We start from the raw sequence: 12,445 nt of genomic DNA on the forward strand, positions 1-12,445 counted from the left end.
GGGTAAGAACCACCAGCCTAGGGGGGGGGGGCGATAAGAGGAGAGAGAAGAAGCAGGAGGAGACTGACGGACAGAGGGGGGAAAGTAAGACATGAATACAGATAGGGAGAAAAGGAGATGGACAAAGAGAGGGGATGAATGAGATGGATAAAAATGGGAGTAGGAGGAACTGGATGGAGAAGGGAGGGGATGGATAAGATGGATAAAAGTGGGAGTAGGAGGAACTGGATGGTGAAGAGGAGGAGATGGGCAAGGAGAAAGAAAGGAGAGGAGTAGATGAATAGAGATTGGAAAGAGGAGGAGATGGACAGAGAGAGAAGGGAGGAGGAGTTGAACAGCGAGTAGGAGAGAAGGAGATGGACATTGAGAGATGGACAAGAAGAGGGGATTGATGAGATGGGTAAAAGTGGGAGTAGGAGGAACTGGACAGAGAAGAGAGGGGATGGATGAGATGGATAAGAGTGGAAGTAGGAGGAACTGGATGGAGGAGGACATGGGCTAGGGGAGGGGAGAGGAGTAGATGAACAGAGATTGGAAAGAGGAGGAGATGGTCAGAGAGAGAAGGGAGAAGTTGAACAGCAAGTGGGAGAGAATTAGAAGGACATTGAGAGAGGAGTGGGGGGGGGGGGGGCAGGAGATGGGCCGAGAGCTTATCTGAGGGGCGAAGCTGGTGTATAAATAAAGCAGCATTGTACACTTGGGATAAATGGAACGAGACTGCACTGTTTTTAGTAGGTTGGCCTTATATTCGGGAGGATGGGAGCTGCAATACCCATTCAGTTACACTAATTGAAATTTTCCGTATTTTCCCTGAATTACTTCAGGCCAGTGCCACGATGCGTCTTACTATGAAGCCACAGCCGACTGCCTCTACCTGTTGTATCGAACTGTCTAACGTGGTTCACGGTTCACGCTTCACCCTGCCGGTTGCAAGTTGCCTCTCTGACGTCTTCCAGGGGCAACAAAAATTTGATTTTCAACATTTCATTTAATTACTGATCGAATTTAAAAATTTAAAATGCTGTCATAATCTACTCATTAAGAGACATAACCTTATGATCATAGGTTAACACAGTAAGACAAGTATTACACTGAGAAACTGAATGTATGTCTTCAAGCAGTGTAACTCACCTCGAGCAAATACCCAGACTATATTCACCTACTATTTTTAAAAGGAGAAACTTTAGTGACTTTCAACAAACCGTACATATAATTTCGAACCTTTGCGAAACTTCTTCTCACTGAGACCTCCGCCAGAATGATGAAAGGAAATAATTTATCTTTTGCTACATTTTCGCTGTTCGTGCACTGGAACTGCTGCATCAATCATGACGTCTTATATTTTATTACTTCTTTACTACTATGTCTGTTCGCAGCACATTTTCCAGACAGTATTCACATATACCATTGAATGTACCTGCTGAATTATATCGTTGTGCGACATATATTTCAGGACGTGCCCAACGGAAAATAAAAGCCTGAGCGCACTTCTATGTGATGTCAGCAATGGGGTGTTTTTGGCCAACGACAAATAGTTGTCAAACCTCTTTGGTCAAATCTTTGATAGTGTAGAAGGGAAGCTCTAAGCAAAGATCTTTGATAAAAGTTAGAGCGAGAGCTTAACTTCGATCAACGTTCGCCGCTGTATACATGTCTCTTCGCTTCCTTTAGTGCATTTAAGCTATAAAATGACGAAGCATATTTGATGCTTGGCTACCACCATAATGATCATCACAAAGTATGAAAAATATGAAATTCTTCACAACACAAAGCACGTTTACTGCAAAAACCATAATAACCAATTGGAAACTTATAAAGAAATAGCTGCAGCAATCAGATTCATTCGAAGTGGCCGCGCAGTCGATGATGTTAAAGTTAAATATGGAAAGAAAGGATATCGAAGGAGATGGATGTGTGAAAAACCTAGTGTTCCAAAGGGTACATAAGTGAAATAAATGCATTTACTTGTACTCTAAGTAACTTAACTGAACCTTCATAAATTCCTGCTGAGGTGAAGTATTGGTTCACACGTTTCTGGAATAATGAGCAAAATAGTACACTGTCTACTACATTGCAAGATGGAATAACTTTTGCGTTTTGTTAAAAATCTCAACCTAACCAAGAGACAATCCTTAGCAGAAATAGCATTCAATATTTAAGTAGTGAAACAGTCTGCCAGTTACGTATTTGTTCACGGTTTTCACGATGCTTTGCAAGAATTTTGCCGACCGCGTTGGTCTACTGGTTCTAGGCGCGCAGTCCGGAACCGCGAGACTGCTACGGTCGCAGGTTCGAATCCTGCCTCGGGCATGGATGTGTGTGATGTCCTTATGTTAGTTAGGTTTAAGTAGTTCTAAGTTCTAGGGGACTGATGACCGCAGATGTTAAGTCCCATAGTGCTCAGAGCCATTTGAACCATTTTTTGCAAGAATTTATTCTCATTATGAAGTACAAATATTTACAATGATGTTTCGGAAAATCGGACAAAAGAAATCTGTCCGATTGCAGTAAACCTGAAAACACAACTGCAGGGCAAGAGAGACAGAACAACACATATACAGGGTGACAATTATTGAACTATATGAAAACAACGTAAGTTAGTTACAAACTACGGTGTATACACACTTTATTCAACATGTAAACGTCACTACAGTTTTTCGGATTTAGGTTATGACATGTTCGATATGCCTGCCACCATTGGCGATGATGTGGCGCAGACGAATAGCGAAATTCTGCTTGACCCGCTGAAGTGTCAGAACATCGATGCTGTCTATGACCTCCTGAATGGATGTTTTCAGCTCAGCAATGGTTTTGGGGTTATTGCTTGTCTTTAATATAGCCCCACTAAAAGGAGTCGCACGTATTCAGATGCGGAGAACACGGTGGCCAATCGAGGACCATGCCAGTGGCGTCTGGGTACGCCGGAGGCAGAATGCGGTCCCCAAAGTGCTCCTCCAGGCCATCAAACACTCTCGTATATCCATGGGGTCGAGCTCCGTCTCGCATGAACCACATCTTGTCGAAATCAGGGTCACTTCTCGATAATGGGGATGAAATAATCTTCCAAAACATTCACGTACCGTTCGATAGTCACCGTACCATCAAGGAATATCGCACCGATTGTTCCGCGACTGGACATTGCACACTACACAGTCACCTGTTGAGAGTGAAGAGACTTCTCGATCGCGAAATGCGGAATCCCAGTCCCCCAAATGAGCAAATTTGGTTTATTGACGAACCCATCCAAATGAAAGTTGGGTTCTTCGCTAAGCCAAACCATACACGCTCACACTAATTCCCATCATTCCCCGCGGCCTGTAGTTTCAAAATCCTAACGCAAACCGTTTAGAAGTTCAAATGGTTCAAATGGCTCTGAGCACTATGGGACTCAACTGCTGAGTTCATAAGTCCCCTAGAACTTAGAACTACTCAAACCTAACTAACCTAAGGAAAACACACACATCCATGCCCGAGGCAGGATTCGAACCTGCGACCGTAGCGGTCGCGCGGTTCCAGACTGTAGCGCCAGAACCGCTCGGCCACCAGCGGCCAGCAATTTAGAAGTCATGACGATTTTATTTCATATTGTTCAATAATTGTCACCCTGTATAAACACTCCATAAAATACCTATATGAGTATTTACTGTTGATAATGAGCGTAAATTCTCGAAACGCGTGATATTAAGCAAGAAAAAATAGGTAACTAGTGCGGCGTTTCATTTTTTAAATCCTGAAGAGCTGCAGCCTTTATAAAAACATCGATTATGATAATGAACTGAAGAAGCGACATCTCTTAAATGAGTATTGTGCATGAAAATATGAGGGGCCACTCTCGTGAGGGCAGACTGAAATGATTGTTCGCCTGTTCTCAAAAAAATTTCGCTTTTCTTTATATCCTCGCACTGTAGCTCACGAAGGAAATTCTGGCGAACGCTTTGAGCTTTTATACTCGCTATCCACGGTTTCATCCACAATCATTTCCATTTCTCTTTCTTTTCAACAAATGCAGTTGCCACTAACATGTACTGTTGTATAGGCGATTAACTGTTCGGCACCCATTACGAACAGTTTTACAATCGTGTGATAGGTGCAGTGAAATACTCATAGATTAAGGATAATGCTGATACATGGTGAAATAACGCTCTGGTGGGCGGTTTGCGGGTTTAAATCACCTCCGGGTATGGCCGTGCGGTGCATTTGACCTGTGGTCGTCGCACTGTGGCGCTGGCAGCAGTCCACATACGCAGAAGTGTGCTGGTGCATGTCAGAGTACGGTGGAGCGGGTAAGTGTGCAGACGCTTTCAGACGTGCTAATGGTGACTGTGTAAAGTGTGATCTCAGATTATGGCAACGATTCCAGCAGACAGGAAAAGTGTCCAGGCGCTACAGTACGGGACTTCCACAGTGTACAACACCACAAAAGGACCGTTATCTCACCATCAGTGCCCGCAGACGACCACGGAGTACTGCATCTAGCCTTGCTCGGGACCTTACAGCAGCCACTGGAGCAGCTGTCTCCAGACACACAGTCTACAGACGACTGAACAGACATGGTTTATTCGCCCGGAGACATGCAAGGTGCATTCCACTGACCACTGATCACAGGAGAGCCCGTAAAGCCTGGTGTCAAAAACACAGTACATAGTCATTGGAACAGTGGTTCCAGGTTATGTTCACAGGCGAGTCCAGGTATAGTCTGATCAGTGATTCTCACCGGGGGACCTGTATGGAGATCGCGGTTTGATGGTGTGGTTTAGGATTATGATTGGTGCACGTACAGCCATATATGTGTTTGACAGAGGAACTGTAACAGGTCAGGTGTATCGGGACGTCATTTTGCAGCAGTATGTCCACCTATTCAGGGTTGCAGTGGGTCCCACCTCCTCCTTTATATGATAATGCACGGCCCCACCGAGCTGCCATCGTGGAGATAATGCACGGCCCCACCGAGCTGCCATCATGGAGGAGTACTTTGAAACAGAAGATATCAGGCGAATGGAATGGCTTGCCTGTTCTCCAGAACTAAACCCCATCGAGCAAGTCTGGGAGTCTGAGATGCTCTCGGTCGACGTATCGCTGCACGTCTTCAAACCCCTACGACACTTCAGGAACTCCGACAGGCACTGGTGGAAGAATGGGAGGCTATACCCCAGCAGCTGCTCGACCACCTGATCCAGAGTATGCCAACCCATTGTGGGCCTGTGTACGTGTGCATGGTGATCATATCCCACATTGATGTAGGGGTACATACGGAGGAAACAGTGGCGTTTTGTAGCACATGTGTTTCGGGACGGTTTTCTCATCTTATCACCAATACCGTGGACTTACAGATCTGTGTCGTGTGTGTTCCCTATGTGCCTATGCTATTAGCGCCAGTTTTGTGTAGTGCCACGTTGTGTGGCACCACATTTTGCAATTATCATTAATTTATGAGCATGAGTGTAGTTTGGTCAAAGACGTTTGGCGAAATTTTTTAAAAGAGCACAGTCAAAGATCTTTTTCGGTATAATACGGGCCTAAGGCTTCATACGTTCCTGTCGGCCGGCAGTAACGCTATGTTGCTGACGTCACACAGACGAGTACTCAGGTCTGTATTTATCGTTGTCCACGGTTCAGGATGTATGACGTCACAGCACTGATATGCGTGATAAACCAGCTTTTGTGTAAAACGGAGCACAAATTACACAGAATATACTGACCCAATGTTCGATAATGAGAGCACAGCGACTTCCAACAACTTTTAGAAATAATCTTAATTCTTTTCTAAACCTTCTCTCGCTTACATGCCTAATGTCGAAATTTAATACACAGATCTGCCACAACTGGCAGAAAAAATGGGTAGGAGGTAGGTATTGATTCGAACTAAGCTTTGATTACAAAGACGGGTACGTCGTTTCATGCTACTTCAGCCCTGTACCTCATTTCATCAGTCATAGTTCCTGGTTAGTTGTGGTGTGTTAGTCTTCGGAAACCCATGATTAAATGTTGATTATGAGTACATGGAGTTCAGGGCACCTCTGCATCTATGTTTCCGAGGATAGCATGAACAACGGGCCATCTTGCAGTAACTTGTTGAAAGATAATGTCACGGAGCACTTGAAAATGGATTAAACGTCCAACCTTAACACGTCAGAAATATAACGATTTCCGTCCGGCCTACGTGGCACAGCTGTCATGTATATGGAAATTACATGACACTGTTGAAGTTCAGCCGGGCCACTTCGCACAGCACCAACGCCACATAAAAATACATGCATCTCTGCCTTTACATTGAGGTGAAGTGGAAGGCGCAAGTCATGTATACACTACTGGCCGTTAAAATTGCTACACCACGACGATGACGTGCTATAGACGCGAAATTTAACCGACAGGAAGAAGATGCTGTGGTATGCAAATGATTAGCTTTTCAGAGCATTCACACAAGGTTGGCGCTGGTGGCGACACCTACAACGTGCTGACATGAGAAAGTTTCCAACCGATTTCTCATACACTAACAGCAGCTGACCGGCGTTGCCTGGTGAAACGTTATTGTGATGCCTAGTGTAAGGAGGAGAAATGCGTACCATCACGTTTCAGACTTTGATAAAGGTCGGATTGTAGCCTATCGCGATTTAGGTTTATCGTATCGCGACTTAGCTGCTCGCATTGGTCGAGATCCAATGACTGTTAGCAGAATATGGATCGGTGGTTTCAGGAGGGTAATACGGAAGGCCGTGCTGGATCCCAACGGCCTCGTATCACTAGCAGTCGAGATGACAGGCATCTTATCCACATGGCTGTAACGGATCGTGCAGCCACGTCTCGATCCCTGAGTCAACAGATGGGGACGTTTGCAAGACAACAACCATCTGCGCGAACAGTTCGACGACGTTTGTGGCAGCATGGAAATCAGCTCGGAGACCATGGCTGCGGTTACCCTTGACGCTGCATCACAGACAGGAGCGACTGCGATGGTGTACTCAGCGACGAACCCGGCTGCACGAATGGCAAAACGTCATTTTTTTCGGATGAATCCAGGTTCTGTTTACAGCATCATGATGGTCGCTTCCGTGTTTGGCGACTTCGCGTTGAACGCACATTGGAAGCGTGTATTCGTCATCACCATACTGGCGTATCACCCGGCGTGATCGTATGGGGTGCCATTGGTTACACGTCTCGGTCACCTCTTGTTCACATTGACGGCTCTTTGAACAGTGGACGTTACATTTCAGATGTGTTACGACCCGTGACTCTACTCTTCATTCGATCCCTGCGAAACCCTACATTTCAGCAGGATAATGCACGACCGCATGTTGCAGGTCCTCTACGGGCCTTTCTGGATGCAGAAAATTTTCGACTTCTGCCCTCGCCAGCACATTCTCCAGATCTCTCACCAACTGAAAACGTCTGGTCAATGGTGGCCGAGCAACTGGCTCGTCACAATATGCCAGTCACTACTCTTGATGAACAGTGGTATCGTGTTGAAGCTGCATGGGCAGCTGTACCTGTACACCCATCCAAGCTCTGTTTGACTCAATGCCCAGGCGTATCAAGGCCGTTATTACGGCCAGAGATGGTTGTTCTGGGTACTGATTTCTCAGGATCTATGCACCCAAATTGCGTGAAAATGTAATCACATGTCAGTTCCCGTATAATATATTTGTCCAATGAATACCCATTTATCATCTGCCTTTCTTCTTGGTGTAGCAATTTTAATGGCCAGCAGTGTAATTTTGGTTGTACCAACTGACGGAACCTGACATCAAATGTGCCAAAGAAAACTGTGCTAAGAAATACCATTTAGCAACGTCCACAGTGTTATTATACACAGACATTGCAGTATATAGTGATACCAGTAAATCCTCGATTCTTTAAAGAACTGAACTCCCTTGCATAAGACGGCTTTAAACGTCTGGTTACTTTACAAATTAGACAACTTGTTAAATGTTTGATGTTAAGCATGTAAGGGAGAAAAAGTTTAGAAAAGGCTTGAAATGATGTTTAAAGGGTGTTGGATGTTCCTGAGTGCTCTTATTTTCAAATAGTGGGGGATGTAGTGGAGGAAACACTAATCATTAACGTATCCAAACAGTTGATGCAGTTTACGACAAATTGACGTTTGTTTGTATTGTGCCTTCATGGTAATGGAGTTCTAATAACCAGTGCGCATTATTACAAAATAGGAATATGTTAACAGGCAACTTGCAATGAGAGCATTGTTGATAATTGTGCAACATCTTAACCTGGAGATTCGTACTTCCAGAACGTTTTTGACAACACTCTGAGATGTAGTGATTATCTTCAGTTTCGGTAACTCACCTATGAGGGCGCTGTGGCCGGGAAAAGTGAAGGATCGTTGCTGCTGGGTGCAGAGCGTCACTCGAAACCCGGCACGGCACAGGAGTTCATTCATCTCACGCGCCGGGTCCTCGCTGTGATGGTACGGCGAAATGAAGCGGCTTGCGTCCTGTTACAGCAACTGAGTTACTCTGTTATACGTACGTAAACAAATAACACAGTATTATATGCAGACAATCGTCACTTAGTGATGGGACGGTGGGACAGCGTACAGGTGATAGAATAAAGCGAAGACAATGTTGGCAGTCCAAATAACTTCTCACTGACTTCAGAATTCACATTTGTGATTTACTGTGTGAAGTCACGAGTGAGTGGATATCTGGCGAAATCCCACACCCGGCGACAGTGAGGTGAATGGAACTGTCGAAGAAGGAGGAACGGTGGTTCCAGTGCAGAGAAAATACCGAACTTCACATTCGTATCGTTCTGCTAGAATTCTGCAGCTGCAGGAATGCCCAGAACGATATGTAACTTTCTGAGCTCTACATCTTGCTTGATGTAGAGATACAGTTGAAAGTATGTTTAATTACCAGCAGCTGTTTTTTTTCTTTTCAGACGCGACTGATAGTGACCCAGTAACATCACGCCAGGCGTTCGCCCGCTGTGATTGGTTGGCCGCATTCATGTCAATAGTATCTAACGTGTACTCGGCCATAAATGCAGTCCAATGTGAAACATGACTTGGAAAATGACCGTTTGTGCCCAGTCTGCACTGACAGGACCACTGAAGTAAGTGGCGATAGTGGTACCTTGTACGAAGGAACGTACGGAGTATTTCAAAGTCTCTACAACAAACTTCTGTGACTAGTAGATCATGTCACGATGTTCCTCCAAGTTTCTCGGCTACGTTAAGTTTCCTGTTGTGTTGCATATGCCCTGAAAGGCATTAGGTCGTAGGCACTCTGTGGCATTCGTATGCAGTTTGTGTTGCCTATAAGCTAGTCATCTTCATCACCTGGAACGCTGTGGTCCGAGTTTCTAAAATATGTTTCTTTGCTTACACACATTCATTCTAAAAGTTACTTTTGTTGAAAATCTGTAATAGTTTTTGGGGTAGCTAGTATGCAGATGCAGAACACGTGGTCAGTAGACCTTGCGAGTTGGTGAAATCTCGACGTCCCAGGGCCGACGAATTCAATAAAACGACTCCTGGCGTCGCCGCGAAGTGTCAGTCCACTGTTTGTCTGGAAGTGAAGATGATCCCCATTACGTAAGCTATCATCTCTACACGTTCGTCGCAATGAGTGTGAAACATCCGATGTCGATGCCACATTCTACTTGTTTTCAGTTCTTGAGGTGAATTATAGAATACACTGAGGTGACAAAGGTCATGGGATAGTGATGTGCACAAATACAGATGGCGATAGTATAGCGTAGAGAAAGTATGAAAAGGCAGTGCATTGGCGCGGAGATGTTATTCGTCTTCAAGTGATTCGTGTGGAAAGGTTTTCTAAGTGATTATGGCTGCACGACGGAAATTAACAACAGACCTTGAACGCAGAATGGTTGTTGGACATACACCCGTGGGACGTTACATTTCGGAAATCATTAAGAAATTCAATATAGCGAGATCTATAGTGTCAAGGATGAGCCGAGAATACCAAACTTCAGGTATCACCTCTTACCACGGACATTGCATTGTCCGACGGCCTCCACTTAACGACCGAGAGCATGAGAGTTTGCGTAGAGTTGTCAGTGTTAATAGGCAAGAAACACTGAGTGAAATAACCGCCGAAATCAATGTGGGACGTACGACGAACGTATCCATTATGAAAGTGTGGCGAAATTTGGGGTTAATGGGCTATGGCAGCAGACGACAGACCCCAATCCGTTTGCCAACAGTACGACATTGCCTTCAGCGCTCCTCTGAGCTCGTGACCATATCAGTTGGACTCTAGACGAGTGACCAACCGTAGGCTGGTCAGATAAGTCCCGATTTCCGTTGGTATGAGCTGATGGTAGGGTTCGACTGTGGCGGAGACCGCAAGAAGCCATGGACCCAAGTTGCCAAAAAGGCCCTGTGGAAACTGGTGGTAGCTTCAGAAGTGGAGGCTGTGTTTACACGGAACGGACTGGGTGCTCTGGTCGAACAGAAGCGATAATCGGAAGGAAAGGTTATGTTCGGCTAGTTTTTCCCGAAGAAATATGTAATTTTTATTGATGGCAATGCGCCAAGTCACCAGGCCTCAACTGTTCGCGACTGCTTCGAAGAACACTCTGGACAACTCGATGGAATGATTTGGCCACCCAGATCGTCCACTGTAAATTCCACTGGACATTTATGGGACATAATCGAGAGGCCAGTTATTGCACAAAATCCTGCACCGGCAACATGTCACAATTATGGGCGTTAAGCCTCAGGAAGTCGTTTCTGAGAGTATTTGTTTGCAGTGTAGCCATGTATGGAAGTGAAACATGGACGATAAATAGTTCAGATAAGAAGAGAATAGAAGCTTTCGAAATGTGGTGCTACAGAAGAATGCTGAAGATAAGGTGGGTAGATCACATAACTAATGAGGAGATATTGAATAGAATTGCGGAGAAGAGGGGTTTGTTGCACAACTTGACTAGAAGAAGGGATCGGTGGGTAGGACATGTTCTGAGGCATCAAGGGATCACCAATTTAGTATTGGAGGGCAGCGTGGAGGGTAAAAATCGTAGAGGGAGACCAAGAGATGAATACACTGAGCAGATTAAGAAGTATGTAGGCTGCAGTAGGTACTGGAAGATGAAGAAGCTTGCACAGGATAGAGTAGCATGGAGAGCTGCATCAAACCAGTCTTAGGACTGAAGACCACAACAACAACAACAACAACAACAACAACAACAACAAGGAGGCAAAATAGCTCCATATTTCTGCAGGGAGCTTCCAATGACTTGTTGATTTCATGCCACGTCGAGTTACTGCACTACACCGGGGTAAAGTAGATTGGACACGATTTTAGGCCACGATTTCGGCCACCCCATTGTAAACGTTCTTTTTTCTCTGAACTTTATAACTAGGAAAGTGGCGGAAGGCGGCTAAGACAGTCATCCAGTTACCACAGGCCTGCATTTTACGGGCAAAAGGTATAGAAGTTGTGGTAACTCCTACTTTGATGTACACCATAGCTCCATTGTGTGATAGCTACGTGGCAATGTCATTCTGCTTTTACAGCAGTGCTCAGAAGCCTCTGATTAGTTGTAAAATTTTATTTGCGTGGTCATTGATAATACAGAAATGTATAAGTCTTGATGCGATAGCTTTGAATGCAAAATGTTGTTTCTCATTTCTAGGGGCTCTTTATAGTAGCTACAAATAATGCTTCACAGGAAGCATGCGATCTGGATTACGGAGCGTTTTAGTCGGCATGTTTTGGATCTTGTGTACCTACCTGCATGTACTCTTTCCACTGGGGTTTGTGCGCCAGTCCTTCGTACACGCTGAAGATGGGGCAGTGGGCCAGCAGTGAGAGGACCACTTCACCGCCTGGTTTCAGTAGTCGGTGTAGATTTTCAGCTGCTTGCCTGCCAATTCGTGTACATAGTAGTCTTAGAATTCAGAATTTGTGAACAACCCTTTACATTCGCATGTGACTACAAATTAAAGAATTTTTGCCGCGGAAATTTGACATTTAAGCAATGACAGAAAGCAAGCAAGTATTCATATCCCTGGGGGAGTACGTGTAGGCAGTCCACTCAAAGTTTGTTTTTTGTTAATACGTAGGAAAAGTAATTTACCAACTATTGGGTAGTTACAAAAATACGAAACACACAGGCGTCTCTACTTGAGTATCAATAAGCACTACAAATAACTCACTTGTAGCACTCATGATTCTGTTTGAGTCCTGTTGTAGGTGCTAAATGAAGAAATTTATGACAAATCATCCTCGCTTCTTATCTTCATAAACGCTATTGCTTGTCTGAAAACGCCTTGGTATGTTTATCGTTATGTCGTGTTCGCAGAATACTTACATTATTCTACTATTTCCATAATACAGGGTGTTACAAAAAGGTACGGCCAAACTTTCAGGAAACATTCCTCACACACAAATAAAGAAAAGATGTTATGTGGACATGTGTCCGGAAACGCTTAATTTCCATGTTAGAGCTCATTTTAGTTTCGTCA

General features: G+C 44.7%; 1 protein-coding gene across 1 annotated transcript in view; it reads right to left on the minus strand.

The window, feature by feature from the left end:
* LOC126195195 (juvenile hormone acid O-methyltransferase) overlaps positions 1 to 12,445 on the minus strand; it is a 54,819-nt gene that overhangs the window by 7,739 nt on the left and 34,635 nt on the right. The window contains exons 4-5 of the mRNA XM_049933710.1: positions 11,712 to 11,844; positions 8,299 to 8,446 (exon numbers count right to left, since the gene is read on the minus strand). Coding sequence (XP_049789667.1) covers positions 8,299 to 8,446; positions 11,712 to 11,844 — 281 coding nt within the window. The remainder of the gene's footprint in view (positions 1 to 8,298; positions 8,447 to 11,711; positions 11,845 to 12,445) is intronic.

This window comes from Schistocerca nitens, chromosome 7 (genome assembly GCF_023898315.1).
Source record: "Schistocerca nitens isolate TAMUIC-IGC-003100 chromosome 7, iqSchNite1.1, whole genome shotgun sequence".
Lineage (NCBI taxonomy): Eukaryota > Metazoa > Arthropoda > Insecta > Orthoptera > Acrididae > Schistocerca > Schistocerca nitens.